We start from the raw sequence: 18,432 nt of genomic DNA, 5'->3' as shown, positions 1-18,432 counted from the left end.
TAGATTGTAATCTGCAAAACCTGACAGCCGGTGTAAAATCCATTTGGAGAACAGCTTTTGCTAGGTCCCTGTTGCCTCTGCCCACCCAGTCTTACTGCATGCAGGACTGAGCACTAAATGTCAACATTGTTCCATGGCTGCTTGGGCTCCTTCCTCAAAGCACAGAAAGAGATCCAGGGACTCCACTAAGCATGTGTCTACACATCAAGAAGTGCTGTCCACACACTTGTCTATGTGCTTCATCATGTGTGCAGTGTTTATGACAGACATTAAAAAATATCAATTAGCAAATAATTAAGAGGTAGGCAACATCACATTCTTTGAAATGTCACATTCTCAGGGGTAGGCTTAGCATGGACTTTGCTGGACACACATTCTATAAGTCAGGGGCTTCTGTCCCTCCTCATCCTGAAGCATCTTCCATACAACAGTAAATTACCAGGGGTGACATTATCTTTGTCACAATGCAGTGTGACAAAAGCAGGTACCTACTTGCCCCCAGAGGCACACTGTATTGAAAGGTATAATGAAGACAGCAGATGTTCTAGACAGATTCTGCTTCTAGAAGACACTTACCAGTTTCTTTCCCTCACTGCCTACCAGCTAGCTATGGTTTATTTCAGCATCACAGTGGGGAAAGCAAACAATTTTCTTCTAGACCCAACCCAACTGAAAAAAAAAACAAATAAACAAAAAACAAAAAGCAAAGCAACCAAAAAAAAAAAAAAACCTACCTATAACAACAAAAGGATTGAATTATCTTTTTAGTGTTTCAGCTTGGTTGGTAAATAATTCCAAATGCAGCAATGTTAACAGTCAGCCCTTGCTGTTTTCTAATAACACAGACACACACTCACACACACACACAGTCACAATTTGCAGTGCAAATATGCTCTTCCACAGAGTGAGTCAGACTCATTTGCCCCTCAGCATCCTGACCTCCTAAGCACCATGGGACCCTTCAGTGAGCTGAGTCAGAACAGGTAGGAAAATGCCATGCTCAGGAAGACTTCTTTGGCTTTACATTTTTGTATGCTAGAGGTAGACAGAAATGGCCCGTGCTAAGCTAAAAGAACCTAAAGTTCAGTCTGGTGTACTCTGGAATCCTCAGTAAAGATGACTGTGCTCTTCCCAGGTTTGTGCTATTATGAAAGAGGCTCAAGATCACTCTTTGTGCAGAATCTCTTACGTGCATGTAGGCACAAGGAGGCTAGACTATGAGATATTTATTATTTAATTTCACTAGAAGGGAGGGGCTAGGCTTCAGACTCGCACTACCTCAGATGGTCTCTAGTGAGGTGCTAGTTCTAGTTCCCGGCACCTTCAGCAGCATTTGGCATGGTCTGCCTTTTAGACTTTAGCCATTGTAATGTGCACGTGCAGCCTTGTAGCATTAACTAATTACATGGTGTGGTTTTTACATTTCCATGCTGAGCGGTGACGACAAGCACTATGAACTAAGGTTGATGGACAGTGACCAGAGGGTTATATGGTTACATACAGATGTGAAAAATCACTGAGCCGCACACCTACAATTTAGGCATTTTACTAATAAATGTCTTTGTAGGGGAAAGGAAAGAAAAATCAATGAAGCAACCAGAGACGGTAAGACCAACCTAGGCTTCATTATGAATTCCAGACCAGCTTGGGAAGTCTGTAAAACCTTGTCTCCACAGAACAAAGAAAAACAAGGAACCATATAAAATAAGCAAGGACAGTGGTATGGAGAGATATGGCAAGGATGCCCTGGGCTCTGCTCAGTCTCCTTCATCATTCTACCTGGCCACAAACACCATGTAGAAACTACAGATAAATGGATATGGTACAATTTCCTGAATTTATGGGATTGTGGAGATGAGAAAAATATTTAATATTTTGGTAATACACGGCTTTACTTCAATAAGATTTTTCTTTATAATTATAAATATTGGCAGAAGTTACCATTGGACACAAGCCAAACAAGAAAGCTTAAGTCACTACTGTCAATGTATCTTGTTTCTGAGGAGTAAAGGTAATTGACACTTTGTTAACTATGATATTAATGGGAGCTAATGACATTTTACTAAGGATACCATGGGCAATGTGCTTCTCACCAGACACACCCTGAATTTGCTTCTTTGTCCTTTTAAAGGCTCAGTACTATTCTCCAGGATGATTTATTTAATTTGTCTCCTGGTCCTGTACCATTATGCTATTTGAGATTTTTCCAATGCAAATGATTACAGTGTCATTTAAAGTAGCTTAATATTTATATTAATCTCAGTAACTTTGTGAAAGCTGGGTCCTATATGACCACAAAAGTGTATTTAAATAGCGTGGGTGTGCTCTACCTGAAGTTGGTGAAAACATGTAAACACATATAGTATGACGCTCACATCTGGCTCTTTAGAGCCAAGTGCAGTGGATATAGGACAGTTTGAACCCTTAGACAACTGTCATGTGGTGAAACTAGACCTTTCTGAAAGTAAACTGTGGTTCCACAATACACAGAAACCAACAATATGATTCCTGGTTTTTCTAATCAATGGCACAACACAGTCAAGCAGACATCGGGTACAGCAGGTAGGAGAGAGCACACACAGGTAGGACTGAAATAGTAGGAGAGGCTGGACGAGATGGAGGAAATGTTCTCGTGCGAACATTTGGTGTCATGAGATTATCACATGAGGATTTGGGGAGGCCATCTGAAGGCAGACTTCCTGCAAGGCTCACCTGAGCACACAGACTCCTTTCATTATGAACAAGTTCTAAGAGGGAAATTACTAAAGTCAGGTTGAGCCCTATTTAAATAAACAATTTACATAGCCTTAATTCAAATGATATGTGTGTGTATGTGTATATGTATATATATATAATTTCCCCCTAAGCAAGCATGCTGGGATATAGTCTTGGTGTTTAGGAGGACCACCTGAGAACTGGTTAAACAGAGTAAGACTAGAACTAGAAAAAAGAAAGAAAAGGAGAGAAGAGAAGAGAAGAGGAGAGGAGAGGAGAGGAGAAGAGAGGAGAGGAGAGAAAGGAAGAGAGAGGGGGGAGAGAAACAGTATTTTCAAATGCTCATTGCAACTATTTTTAATAAAAGTCAATAAATGATTCCCTAACATCTCCCATCTGACTTGACATTGTCCTGTTTAAGATGCATCCTTCTCATGTGTGGTGGTAAATCCTTCCCAACACAAATAATTTATTTTATGACTTTCAAATTCTTATCAGGAATTTTTGCTCAAAAATAAAACAAATCTTTCAAATTATCAGAACTATAGAACTGAGCCGGATGTACAGGGGCAGGAGTCCCGTTGTGTTTTCCACTGCTGTGACAGAACCTGAGACTGGGAACTTACAAAGGAGAGGTATGGTTGGCTCAGAGTTCTTAGCCTGGGAAAAGCAAGGGCAAGGCATCAATCAGAAAAGCCTTAAGATTTCACATCATGGCAGGAGGAAGAAGGGCAGGCAGGCAGAAGAAGAGGATGCAAACAGGAAGGGTAAGCCATACAGCACCTCATCTTCTGCTAACCAATTCAGTTATACAGGAACAAGAATTCCATCCCACTAGAAAAGCACTGAAGTTGGGATTTTGTAAAAATTTTAATTTTTTTAATTTTTTGGCTAATATCCACTTATTAGTGAGTACATACCATGCATGTTCTTTTAGGTCTGAGTTGCCTCACTCAGGATGATATTTTCTAGTTCCATTCATTTGCCTACAAAAGTCAGGATGCCCTCGTTCTTAATAGCTGAGTAGTATTCCATTGTGTAAATGAACCACATTTCTGTATCCATTCTTCTGTCATGGGACATCTAGGTTGTTTCCAGCTTCTGGCTATCACAAATAAGGCCTCTATGAGCATAGTGGAACACATGCCCCTGTGGCACAGTGGGGCATTTTTTGGGTATATTCCCAAGAGTGGTATTGCTGGGTGTTCAGGTAGATCTATTTCCAGTTTTCTGAGGAACCTCCAGATTGATTTCCAGAGTGGTTGTACCAGTTTGAAATCCCACCAGCAATGGAAGAGTGTTCCTCTTTCTCCACATCCTCGCCAACATGTGTTGTCTGTCACCTGAGGTTTTGATCTTAGCCATTCTGACTGGTGTAAGGTGGAATCTCAAGAGTCATTTTGATTTGCATTTATCTGATCACTAAGGACTTTCAACATTTCTTTAGATGTTTCTCAGCCATTCGAGATTCCTCAATTGTGAATTCTCTGTTTAGTTCTATACCCCATTTTTCTTTTTTTTGATTGGGTTGTTTGGCTTTTTGGTGATTAACTTCTTGAGTTCTTTATATATTGTACATATTAGCCCTATATCAGATGTGGGATTAGTGAAGATTTTTTTTCCTAATAAGTAGGTTGCTGATTTGTCTTATTATGTCCTTTGCCTTATAGACACTTTACAGTTTTATGAGGTCCCATTTATCAATTCTTGATCTTAGAGCATGAGCCATTGGAGTTCTGTTTAGGAAATTTCCCCCTGTGCCAAGGCTCTTTCCCATTTTCTCTTCTATTAGATTCAGAATATAGAAGATACAGTTCACAGAATTCAAAAGGCTCAACAAGCTCAAGTGCCAAAGTGAGGACTCCTCAGTCCCACTTGGGAGAGAGAAGAAAGCAATCACAAGTGGGAAGGGAAGGAGGGACTTGGGATGGAAAGTGGGCAGGTGGGGGGGGGGACACTGGGAGGGGGAGAGGGGTACCTGAGGTATTGGGTGAGGGAAAAGGACTGAAGCCTTGAGGGCCCACAGAAAGAATACAAACAGGCAACTTCAGGAAATAGGAGGTTGTGGGGACCCCCAGAATGCACCAGAGACCTGGGAAGTGGGAGACTCCCAGGACTCAAAGGGAGGGCCCTTAGATAAAATGCCCAACAGTAGGGAGAGGGAACTTATAGAGCCCACTTCCAGCAGGAAGACAGGACATCAAGTGAAGGATGGGGTTGCCATCCCACAGTCACACCTCTGACCCATAATTGTTCCAGTCTGAAAGAATTACAGGGATGGAAATGGAAAGGAGCCTGAGGAAAAGAAGGTCCAGCAACAGGCCCAAAGTGAGATCCAGCTCAAGGGGAGGTCCCAAGGCCTGACACTATTACTGAGGCTATAGAGCACTCATGAAAAGGGACCTATCATGAATGACCTCTGGAAGCCCCAACAAGCAGCTGAAAGAGTCAGATGCAGATATTTGCACCCAACCAATGGACAGAAGCAGCTGACCCCTGTTGGTGAATTAGCGAAGGCTGAAAGAAGCTGAGGAGAAGGGCGATTCTTTACCAGCAGTCTTAATTAATCTAGACCCCCAAATTCTTTCAAACACTGGACCACCAAACAGATAACATACAGCAGCTGATACGAGGCCACCAACACACATACAGCAGAGGACTTCTGGGTCTGTGTTTATTCAGAGATGATACACCTAACCCTCAAGAGACTGGAGACCTCAGGGAGTTTAGAGGTCAGGTGGGTAGGGGTGTTGTGGGCATCCACATGGAGATGGGGTGGGGTAGGGAGGAGGTGTGGGATGTGGAACAGTTGGAGGGTGGATGGGAAGAGGTGGGGAATGGAATATGGAGTGTAAAAAATGAATTACAAATAAAATTAAAAAGAAAAAAGAAGAAAAGCACTGAAGTTCTTTAACAATCTAATCATCTCCCATAGGCCACACCTCCTCTGATGATGTTATACCCAGAATCAAGTATCAACTTGATCAGCCCAGGTGAACTACATCTAACCCACAGCACAACTAAAGATGAAAGTCAAAGACATGTCACCATTCTCTCTGTAAATAATGAGTTCATTTCTAAATTAGCTTAGAGTTGTCCAGAGGCGATGCACAGTGCTCAGTCTGGCTTTCTGAATCTAAGGCTGTGATAATAGACCATGTGACTGAAGACAGGGTAATCCCACTGGTTAGGTCCTGCGGACTGAGTGTGCTGAGGGAGACAGACAAGTACGCTGCTCTGTTTCTCAAGTCACGACTCAGCAGCAGCCTGCATGGTTCCTCTTTGCCTGACTAGCATATGGTGTGTGAGCCTTCCTAATGTAGTAGGCATGATCTATATTCACCAACCTGTAATGAGCTTCACCAAAACGTTTACAGGTAGCTTCAAGGACACACCCCAAGTACGGAATAGGTTTTCTGGGTGGTAGAGTTACAGGTCACTCTGTGTGTGTGTGTGTGTGTACAACATTCTACCAAATCAACTCCAGTCCCAGGTTACCTTTTAAACATCGCTTGTATATTTGTATTTCTCCACAGTGAGTATGTTACTTTCTAACAATAATAATACTACCACAAACTGGAAAGGCCATAACAGATAAGTTTAGGTGTCCCTTGTCTCTTTACACATTTAGCAAAACCCACCTTGGGGCTATTTGGAAGGAAGGTGGGACTCCTTCTGGCACAGGAGTGAGTGGAGAGATGCTGATGAGAGGAATGTCACATGGTGAGACAAATGCGACATGCACAGAAACCACAGCATGTGTGTAAGTGTGCCAGTGAATTTGTGCCAGAACATTGTTTCTGTGGGCCCTGGAAGGCTGAATCATCCCACCGAGTGTGGGTCTTAATCTAGCTAGCACCTTCCAGAGAGGCCTCTTACTGGGCCACAGGAGGCCAACCCCCTCCAGACCTGCTCCCCAGGGCACGAGCTGTCAGCAGGATACAGCACTGCATCATTACCAGACAGACAGACAGACGGAGGACATTGAACCTTTTAACCTCTCTGCCTCCCCATGGTTTAAAACCAACATGTTAGTGTTGGCAACTTTTGAGGTCAGCTTCCATTTTAGAACATTCTAGTTCTGTTTGAAATGATACTGCCCGTTTTGTTCCCCATCTTCTTGTCTAGAAATAAAGTAAATATTTTACCTTCTTTAATTAAAAAGAGCCAAAAAAAATCACAGCCTTAATTAGTTTAGGGGTGCAATGACATCATGATATATGTTCAGCAATAAATTAAGCAAAGGATCATATTAATACTATATCTCCAACCCCCAGACTTGAGTGGCAGTTACATGCTTAATATAATCAACAGCACAGCTCTTTATGAACATTCAAAGAAACTGAAACTCAATTAGGAGATAAAATATTAATATACTCCCTTGAGACATGCTATATATTATTTTGAAATGTGATTATAATACTTAGAAAGAAATCAGAAAACTTTTATTAAAAATACAATTTTATTTGTTTAAAGTATCAACTATTGAGTTTATATATTGAAGTCTAGAACCTTTAGTTTAAAAAAAAAAAGTACAAGGTAAAATGAAATACTTATTCTGTGTCATTATTTTAGTCCTAACACAAAGTTCTGAAAACTTCTTCATATCTCATAATCAATGAGACTACAAGATGCAGGAAATGTTAACATGCCACCTGGTAGATCATTTTATAAGCTAATGCATTTCTAGAGAAATGTCAAGACTCTGCAACAGGCCAGGAATAATGGCTTTCTCAAAGTGTCTTATGAAACACCAAATATACATGTCAATAACTTCTTTGCATAAATAACTGGAACATCCAAACAACTATATTAGTAAACCCCTTGTTCTATTGGTTCTTACAACAGCCCATGGCTGTTGCAGCAGCAAAGGTCATAGGTTGCCAGCTTGCTTAAGTCGAATGCTTCTTACTGCCTCTCTCTCCTAAACCGACTACCCAGCTCAGCTGAGCTACAGTAGGCCACGTCACTCTTCTGCTGCCCAGCTCAGCTGAGCTACAGTAGGCCACGTCACTCTTCTACTGCCCATGCAGAGTGTTCTTACCTCATAGGAAAAACCAAGATTTAGTCACAATTGCAGCCTACGGTGCTTTGCCCGTGGTGCTGCTGGAGTGAGGGCCTGGGTGAGGCTCCACTGAGGAGCATACTGAGAGGTAGCCCTACTGTCCCTGGACCCACAGCAACAGGGAGTCTGAAAAGAGACTGGGCAGCTCAATGAGTAGTCTCAGTGTGGAAGAAGAGGGAATATGGGAAACTAATTCATTGGTGTTCCAGCTGTACCTTTATTCTCAACTTGCTCATTAGCATATAAATGGTGCCTTTCCATACATGGCAAGTGTGGGCTCAGAAAAATTATAAATTAATTCACATACAACTTCTCATGTCAATTTCCCAACATGTTTACATTGTTTATGGGACACTCTAGTGCTTTTAAATGGTGGTCCTAAATAGAAGCCTCCTACTTTCTAGAAGGAACCCACAGAGAATTCTGATTTCTCTGTTACTCCTCTTCCATGGTCACAGATGAACAGTTATATGCAATACTTCTATTTCTTTACATGCACAATTTCACACCTAAATATGGTCTTAAAGGGAAAACTTTTGTCATTGAAATGAATACCCTGGACATGAAGAGAAGCGAGGAATAGCCAGTAATTTAAGGCAACCATTGTTCTGCACTGAAATTGCTTTGAGACAATCTGGCAGATGGTACTTCTTTTTATTATTACATGGAAGAAAGAAAGAAAGAAAAGCTAAGTGGTCATGCAGAATTAGCCTTAGCTATACATCTCTGTCCTAGCCGCAGTGCTCCAAAGCCAAACAAGGCAGCAGCTGGAATTTGCATATGTTATAAACCACCAACTGCGTATGACTGCATTAAGCCAAGAAAGGCTCACATAATCACACAGCTAAGATATTACCATTTTGTGTGTACTTATCAAAAGCAGGTCTTCCTCAGAGAGCTGTGTGTGTTTATCTCCCAGGAGTCCTTCATTTATACAACAGGAGCCCTAACTTTCAAACGCTCACCTCTATTCCACGGCACTTCCTGGCCATGCTTTCCTCCGACTGAGTACAATTTAGTCCACCTTTCTTATAATTCCCATACAATAAAATAATCAAGACAAACACTACCTTTACGTGCCTTCATGGTGCCACAGAGAAAAGAGGAATTTGCAAGTTAACCACAACACCCTCCCCCATTTAAATCACACCTCAGCTGATCTCCTTGAATATATGATTGGTAGAAACAGGACTCAAAGATATCAACAGCAAAAGGGCTAGATATTAATTGGGAGTCTATTTCTTTTCGGTCATGGCAACCTGTCTCACTGTCAAGCCAAGGTTTTTGGAGTGCATTTTATCTTGATTTCACATATGGCTAAGGAGCAGCCCAGCACTCTGTCTGGTGTAGCGCTGCCCAATCTTCACAGGACAGCCAGTGTGGATGTGGCCGTGTGCTTTTCAAAAACTTAACAGAAGATAGCACCCCCACACATCAGCAAGGAGATCCAGATTTCACCAGCCCCAGGCCCTAGGTGGCAGACAAAAGTTGGAAAGGAGAGAACTCTGTGCCCTGTGCCAGCTGAACTTGGTGGCAGGCCATTAAAGAACAACAGTGGGGGAGGGGAGAAGAGATTAGACAAGGCATGGGGTGGGGAGCAAACAAAAAACTCAGGGAGCTAATGTTCCTAGCTGGCATCTGCCTTTTGACTCAGAGATGGCTCTTAACCAAGGTTTTCCTACTATGGTATGGTATCAGCTGCCTCCTGGACTCCTTTGTTAGTGCTGACTGCCAACAGGACAAGATAAGATTTCAGTTAATAGGGAATGAACTAGTCCTTGGAATAATAGCGATCTCTCTATTTCTTCTACAAAGGCTGCTTTGGCAGTGTTACTCCTGGCATGCACGTTAGGACTTGTAATTATGGCCGGGTGCTGTTTGGAAATATTGGAAAACTCTGAGGTTAAAAAGTTGCTACTTTAATCCCATAACTTACCTTACAATGTGTTTAACTGAAGAATAGTATCAAACTAATGGTGTGGGTTTGATATTCTTTCTCCCAACGAATTTCTCTTAGCTGGCTTTTTTTTTTTAAACCCAAAACCAAATTACAACTACTAAACTAACATTCCTTATGGTAACAACAGCTCATGAGTCATAGAGACATAAACAAGCACACAGCCTTTGGAAACTACTGTTTCTAAAGTATCTTCAGTCAAAAAGTAAAAATAAATACAACGAATAATATGAAACTTCTAAAGTAAATCCCTAAGGGGTGGTTGGCTCAGACCCCAGAGAAGGAGACCCTACGTGGAATGCTGAGAAGTACACAGAACACCAGGCCTGCCCCAACAATAAACACAAGGGCCGGACAATCTAAACAGTAACTCTCCTCAGGTACAGACAAGAGCTGAGGAGTTAAACCACCAAACCCTAAGCCTAAAATGGTATGTGGGAACTTGCTTACCGCCTCAGATTCTGCTGCCAGGAAGAACTCAGGAAGGATAAAGCTGAAAACTGGGCAAGCAGGAGATCACAGAACCACTGGCACAGACACACTCCCTTTCGGGCACTCCTAAGGGGCTTCAACTGGTCTCACAGAAGAGGAACCAGAGGAAGCAGCTCTGACGCCTTAGTGACAAATGAAGAAGACATTGCCTGAAGGTCCTGAACCTCATAATCACTGTAAAGAACTTAACAGTAGTTATGTCATCTTCCTGCTAACACTGGCTAGCCTGAGTCTAATGAGCTCCTAACGTGATTAATTGATAATATTTAGTAGATAGAGAATAGAGAGATGCATCAAATGCCCCAGGAAGAAATAGCCAGATAAAATGTAGACTTCTTACAGTTCAATGGGACTGGTGTTTGTGCTGGTTAGATTTATGCTAACTCGATACAAACTATATTCATTTGGTAAGAAAGAACTTCAACTAATATACCCAGGGCTGGGCAACCCTTAAGGGCACTTCTTGATTGACTGTCGACATAGGAGGGACCAGTTCATTGTAGGTGGTGCCACCCCTGGATTTAAAAAAAAAAAAAAAAAGCATACTAGGTAAGCTGTCAGAAGCAAGCCAATAAACAGCACTGTTCCCTGGCCCCAGCTTAAGCTTCTGTCTCTAGGTTCCTGACTTGAGGCATGGTACCACCATGTGGTAGGGACTGAATTCTTGGAAGGGAACCCAGGAGACACTAGTGGTGAAAGTGTAGCTCACCTGCAGTGGGCATCCAACATTTTAGAGATGGCAGTATCATGGGGCAACCACGAAAGGCAGCAGCCTCTGTGGCCTGGTGCCAGCCTGATTCTCTGAGACAAGCTGTCGCCTGCTGCAATGGCAGAGCTGGAGAACTAGAGCCCTTTGGAGACCAGAGGATTGTGAGTGGATCCCAGATTGTGCCCTGGATCTTCCAGGGGAGGAAGAAATGATAAAACCTACTTTTGATTTTACAGGAGTCCACACTTAAGAGAATTAGGAATTTTATAGAGACTTTGGATAATTTTAGAGACTTTGAATATTTTAGAGAAACTCTGAAAGATACTTTGAATGTTTTAAAGGGGCTGAACTTTTAAATCATTTGAGTTTGTAAAGACCATGAGACTTTTAAAAAAGAGTTTTGTGTACAGTGATATTAATATTAACATGCCATCCTGGCGATAGATGAGAAAGAAAAGGTTCTAGCTGAATAGTGTGTGTGTGTGTGTGTGTGTGTGTGTGTGTGTGTGTGTGTGTGTGTGATGCAGGGCCAATTGTACTGGCTGGTTTTATGTCATCTTGATATAAGTTAGAATTATTTAGAAATAGAGAACCTCAATTGAGAGAATAACCCCACCAGATTGGTCTATTGGAAAGCGTGTGGACTGTTTTCTTGATGATTATTGATGTGGGAGTCCTTTAGGCTGCTGGTCCTGGGTTCTACAAGAAAATAGGTAAAGCAAGCCATGAAGAGCAAGCCAGTAAGCAGTACTCCTCCATTGTAGAGGGATTTTAAGCCAGCAACTCGGCTACTCTGGCTGGAATACAGACATACCCTTAGCACACACCTTTAATCCAAACAATGAAGGTAAAGTTAGTTTGTAGAATAAGGCACCCATGTTTGAAAGCTATGTCCAATTGAGTGGCAGACAAAGTGATGAATTAGAGAAAGATATCACAGAATAGGATATGCCCACCTCTCATGAGAACAGAGAGGAAAGAGAGACAACATAAGAGGAAACAGGAAGTGTGGTGGCGCATGCCTTTAATCCCAGCACTTGGGAGGCAGAGGCAGGCAGATTTCTGAGCCTGGTTTACAAAGTGAGTTCCAGGACAGCCAAGGCTACACAGAGAAACCCTGCCTCAAAAAAACAAAAAAACAAAAAAACAAAAAAAAGGGGGAAACAGGAAAGGGGGGGGCAGTTTTGCTGAGGCAGTTATAGAGATACAGGTTGCAGAGAGAGAACAAGCTAAACCCAGGGGAAGACTGAACAAGCCAGAGCATGAGAAGGAGCCAGAAAATTAGGAAAAAAAATGGTCAAAGTGGGTATGAGCGATTCAGTCAGAGGCAGAAAGAGAAGTCAAATTGAATCAGTCAGCTTGGAGAGGAGTTTGAACCAGAACAGCTGACTTGAACCAGCCAGTCAGAGTTCAGAGACCTAGAAAGGGTGAGCTTATTCAGCAGTAGTCTCAGAGGTTGAAAACATTCTAGGCCTGGATAAGACTGTGTGGAGGCTAGGAGCTTCTAGGACTAGATATATGTTAGCAGACTGAGGCAGTAAGTCTCAGAGACAATTACATCAATCGAATAAAGTTACATTTACCCGCCATGACCTCTGCTTCAATTCCCACCTCCAGGTTCCCTCCCTGACTTCCTGTGTAAGTTGAAACAAAAAGCTGATGGCCTGTGTAAGGTGAAACAGACCCATCTCTCCCCAGGATGCTTCTGTTCATGGTGTTTTACCACAGAAACAGAAACCCTAATAACAGTCTCTGGGGGGAAAAGGAAAACAAACAAACAAACCAGGGTGTGCTTTTCATACAATAAAAAAATAATAAAATACAACAATGGAGACCTCAAAAATTATCCCCAGGGCTGGTAAAGGCTCAGCATGTAATGTGCCTGTCAATCAAATGTGAGATCTGCATTCCATCACTGATCTTAGGGTGGAAGGCCAGAGGCTACTTCCACAAGGGCCTTCTGACTGGTGTACACACACACACACACACACACACACACACACACACAAATAAAAAGAAAAATTAACTGTAAAAATACTTTTTAAAGAAAACTGGTGAATTTTGGGTTGGACTAAGTGTTAGATGTTGGGGAATTGCTCATTTTCTTGGATGTGACAATGGGGTTGTGTGTGAGTTAGCAGATGCCCTCTGTTTTTGAGAGATACACACCATAGCAGTGTGGAGTAAAGTAACAGGATATGCGCAGGTCTCAGCCAAGACAAAGCTCCCATCGGCCTTCTCCCTGGCCCAAAGAAGCTCACTGGGAGCTGCAATACCATACATAGATGGCCACCATGGCAATGGGATACTAATGATTTTAATTAGTTCTGCTCCGAGGGAACTAATTTATTAAATTAATTTTCTCTAAACTTCCTTGACCACAGAATTTTACTTTCAATGAATGCTCTAAATAGCATATGGAACTAATTTCAAGAAAAGTGAAACAACTTCCTGCACAGTAGTGACAGATACTAACAAGACTTCTGTCTTTATAGAATGCTTAGATTAACTCCAATTTTGTTCTCCTCCAAATACTTTATCATTGTTTTATTAAGATAAAAAGGAGATATTCTGAAAGGGCTTTTAAATTTTTTTTTCTTTTTTCCCCTATGGGAAAATTCTTTATTTTTTTAATTATATAAAATACTGATCATATGATACAGAGGGTTTTATACCCTACTTGACTAATTTAATAACATCATAATCATACCATTACCACTAAACTTTTCAATAATGTTGCTTTTAACATGTATATAATGTCTTCATGGTATAACAAAACTATAAATCATTTAGTCTTCATTCAGATTACTGTATAAATTTCAATCTACTCAAATTTATGACACATAAATTATGGAACTAAGTAGATGTACAATTACTGGACTTATCTCTTCAGGAAGATTGGCTCTCTTTATGAAATAACTGAGCACATGCCTCTTACTTGATTCTTCCCCATGCGCCTTCCAGAAGTCAGCTACTCATACAGAGGACCCTGGTTGGAGTCCAGGTGGCTCACAATCATCTACTGTAACTCCATTCCCCAGGGAACCCAAAACCACCTTCTGACCTCAGTGAACACTGAATGCATGTGACACACAAACACACATGCAAGAAAATCACCAATATAAATAAAAATAAATAAAATATTTAAAAATACAGAATTAAATGTATGGCATCTCTAAAGATTTATGTATCCAATTTCCTAACCATTACTAAATATTTACATATTTTTGTTTATTTTCTGTTAAATACTATTTATATTTATATTAGATTAACAACTAATAGAGATTTATAAACAAAACATTCTCAAAGGCTAAATCTAACTTCCTTTTCTGTTCTACAAAATACAAAAACTTTCCTCTGCAGTTACATTCAAGTCTCTAAAACTACTCTGAAGTGTTAGACACATCTTAGGATGCTTCTAACTAAACAACCCCCTAAACCAGCAGTTTTTAACCAGTGGATCTCAACCCCTTGCAGAAGGGTGTCAAATGATCCTTTCACAGGGGTAGCCTAAGACCATAGGAAAATACAGATATTTAAATTATAACTCATAATTAACAATGTTACAGTTATGAAGTAGCAACAAAAATAATTTTATGGTTGGGGGTTACCACACCATGAGGAACTGTATTAAAGGGTCGCAGCATTACGAAGGTTGAGGACCACTGTCCTACACACTTGTCTCTGAAGGATACAGAAGGCAATTACTGAAGGAAGCTGCTCTCTTTTTGAGAAATACCTGCTATAGTTTGGATCTGATATCAGTTATTGTGTGGAAGGCTTTGTCCTTGGCTGGATGAGTTCTTAACTGAATGAGCTACTGGGAGGTGGGATCTTGTTAGGTCAAACAGGTCACCAGGAGCCTGTTTCTGTAGGGTGTGTTTGCTCTGGGCTTCTTCTTGTCTCTTGTCCTCTGCTTCTAAGCAGCCAAGGGATGAACAGCTTGACACAAGCTCCCAGCATGATGCTGTACAACTTCAGACTCAAAACAATGATCCGGACAACCCTGGACTTAGATGACTGAACTAGAATTATGTCTGCATCAGAACTAAAGCATTGGTCCCTTAGACTTTCTGTCTGTGGTGATAGCCTTTGCTACGGACTCCTCTAAAACTGAGGGGAGGGTGAGGGACATCTGTTAAACACGAGAAATGGCACTTTACAAAAGGATACCTATTCACTTAAGATTGACTCCTTTCTCTTACAAGAATTCGACAAGGGAACATTCTAGATCCCATGTTCATATTCTCTGACTTAGACTCAAGTTTTTCCTCTGACTTTTAATCATTTTTGAAGGGTTGCCATGGGCAGACACATTAAAAAGAAAAAAAAAAAGATGGTGATGATCCAATGCTGCTCCCTCAAAAACCTAAGTGTTAACCTATTCATCACACAGGCACTCTATGGCTCCCTGGATTTAACTGAAGTCTGTGAATGGGAAGGAGATGAACTACTCCCTCTGTGCATATGAGTCCTGGCTTGCCTTGCTTGTCCATGATGCATCATGGCTAGCTATATGCACGGGGACATCCACGTGGATTCGTTATGGCACTGCTTCTGGGGCCTTCTTTCACGTTTCAGGATTATGACACCAAGTCACGTTTCAAGAGTTTATGATGCTGCACACAATGATTTAAAATAATGGCCGAGTCCCTCTTGGCCATTCTGAGATAGAGTATCCATTTCTCCTTTCTGTTGACTTGACTGCCCCTGTAACATGCTTTGGTAACACAAGACCATGAGACTGACAGTATGTCACCTGTCTTCCTGGTTTCCACACTGTCTTTGGAAGCCTTGTAACCAGCCTGGGCCAACCTGTTGAATGAGAACAGGTGGGTTTGCAAGGCCATTGCAGATGCTCCAAACTGACCACTGCAGCTTGCCAGCCAAAAGTCAGGTATCCTGGCTCTGCTGACCCATGCTCTGATAAGCAAGAATGTCCATCACCTTCCATCACCAGTTTCACAGTGACTAGATATACAGCAATAGATTACCTATGCATCACAGCTCACAACCCCGATACTCATTACTCCAGTTAGTTATAACACACTATTTCAGCTTGGCTGTCTGCTCACTCTTGTCTGCATCTCTGCAGACTGCTGCTAGTAGGCCTGCCCTCCTTAAATCCAAGGGCTACACTATTACACTTTGTGTGTTCTCATCACAAAATGCCATCAGATAACAGGTCAGTTCTCAGTTCTTATTTGCAGAAGACTGCAGCCAGATTCACAAAACTCAGGTCACCCCCTTCCCCTCCCTCCATGCAACCCTACTGCCACCTGCACTGGTGTCAGTTCTGTTCTCAGGGCTGTGATCAGACACCTGACAACTGGAGTGGGGATGTGCTTATCCCAACTTACAGTTGAGGCGGGCGACACAGCCCCTGGCAGGGAAAGGCTAGCAGGCAGGTGAGGTGGCTGGGCTCACTGTGTTCAAGGTCAGGAGAGAGAGAGAGATGAACACTGGGGTTCAGCCTGCTTCCTGTTCATTCAGATCAAGATCGTAGTCCATGGGGTGTTTAAAACGTCATAGATGTGGAGGCATCAAGAAGATTTCAAACCTACTCGGGCTAACCACTGAGATAAACCACCATAGTACCATTCCATCGGGGCTATTTAGCTGCAAGGCTTCTGCCCAGCTTCCCAGGATTCTTCCCACCTCTTGACGCTCAGTTCAAAGGTGAGGGCTGGCTTGGACATACCGCTTACTTCTCTGTTCACAACACTCAGTACAGCTCTATGGAATGTTTTTGGCATATCTAAAAATTCTGAAGCCCCATTGTTTCTGTGTCTGTGAAGGCCTAAGGACATTCCCCATTCCTCTCACACCACTGAGCCACTCCTGGATACTTGAAATTATGATTACTTGTGCTGCGCAGTATGTAGCACAAAACACTTTATAAGATATTGTGAAACTTTTGAGGAAGATCCCTGATTTAACAATGACTCCTGGAGAAGGTGATATCAACTAAGTATATATACAATCAGAGACAGGGATGTTTTCCAGGACAAATCCCATCTTCTACCTTATGTGCACTCTGTACCTGGGCAGTGAAGTATACTTACATGATGTATAATAATGTCTGTATATATGCTGCTTCTTAGTAACTTATACCAGGACGATAATTAAAGTATCTGTGTCCAACTTCATACACCAAACCCAGAGCAAAGAAAGCAAAATAAGAACACTGATTCTTAGACAATAATTTGTAAAAGAATCTTCCAGAAAGTGGGTTAAGACTATAAAACCATAGGCTTTTTCCCTGGAGGAACTGACTCAGTAGGATTCGAAGCTGAGTCCACTTGAATCCAAGAGAAGCCTATGTGACCAAGACTTTAATATAAGGTGATACAATGCCTACTTTACAGTCATGAATTCCAAAATAAACTTTTCTCATGTACTGAAGTTTGTTTGTTTTGTTTTTTAAAGTCTCCTGACTTTAATGTTAAGGCACAAAGCACAGTGGGCCTATAAAAAGAACAGTTAACAGTGCATCCAGTCTGGCACCTTGGGAGCTTAGGCTGTGGGCCGACAGCATCTCATCCCCTGCTTTGAGATCACAATCTGCAGAGTTTTCACCTATATACCCTTTTTATAAAGTGTTCAAGGCTTAATTTGCCGCAAATAGTCCTTCTTCAGACCACCTTGCCACGAGGCTGGTTTTAAAATAACTAGAGGGTACAAGGCTCCTACCTCGGTCCCAGATGCTGGCTCTTAATGCTCGTTCCAGCTGCTCCTCCTCGCTCAGGCCTGCTGTGTAGACATCATAGTTCCTGTAATTTGCATCATAGATCACTGGTCTGCCATCCGCATAGTGATTCTGATGTCCGGAGGGGCCTGTGGGCATCGTCAAAGGTTATAGACCCCAGTAATGGACCTACCTTTTGCTTCAGAATTCTGGCTTTGTAAATGCAAAGACAGGCCCATAATTCATGTCACTATTTTGAGTGTAATAAGCATCTTCTAATCTAGAGAAGATGGCACATAGAGAAATCTCCCACAAGAGTGGGCAATTATGATCCCTTCATGGGCTATTATGGTCCAACACAGGCCTGGACATAAATAAGATCTTAATGCTAATGATGAAAAGAAAAAGATAACTTAGAAGGGAGCTAGAAGTGTTGGAGAAGAGACTAGAATGGGCTTTATGGAGGATGTTTATCACCATACAGCTGTTGACTGCTAGAGTATTTCCCATGAAGTTCTCACTTGAGTGGGGACAGTGCTAGGAAGCAGCTGAGAACGCTTTTCTGTTTTGTGGCTCCATCCAAAAGGACACAACCATTGCTTCTTATATATACCAGAGTGCCCACGCCGAGTACTCGATTTCAACAACTAATAACAAGACTGAGACAGATGAGCCAATTGCTCTGACTGTAACTAGCAGACACTATACTTCCAATTAATATCGCTTTCAAAAAAATTGGTTACTCAGCAGAACAAGAGCTAACATGGTCATTAAATAATGCTTTACACACTAAACAGACAGCAATT

General features: G+C 41.8%; 1 protein-coding gene across 2 annotated transcripts in view; it reads right to left on the bottom strand.

Moving 5' to 3' along the window:
- The window catches only part of Rhbdd1 (rhomboid domain containing 1), a 118,396-nt gene that overhangs the window by 36,001 nt on the left and 63,963 nt on the right, over positions 1–18,432 (bottom strand). For both annotated transcript variants that reach the window (XM_021173374.2, XM_021173369.2), the window contains exon 6: positions 17,632–17,775. In XM_021173374.2, coding sequence (XP_021029033.1) covers positions 17,632–17,775 — 144 coding nt within the window. The remainder of the gene's footprint in view (positions 1–17,631; positions 17,776–18,432) is intronic.

This window comes from Mus caroli, chromosome 1 (assembly GCF_900094665.2).
Source record: "Mus caroli chromosome 1, CAROLI_EIJ_v1.1, whole genome shotgun sequence".
NCBI classification, from domain to species: domain Eukaryota; kingdom Metazoa; phylum Chordata; class Mammalia; order Rodentia; family Muridae; genus Mus; species Mus caroli.
The sequence above is the reverse complement of the archived record's forward strand: the minus strand, read 5'-3'. Positions and strand labels throughout refer to the sequence as shown.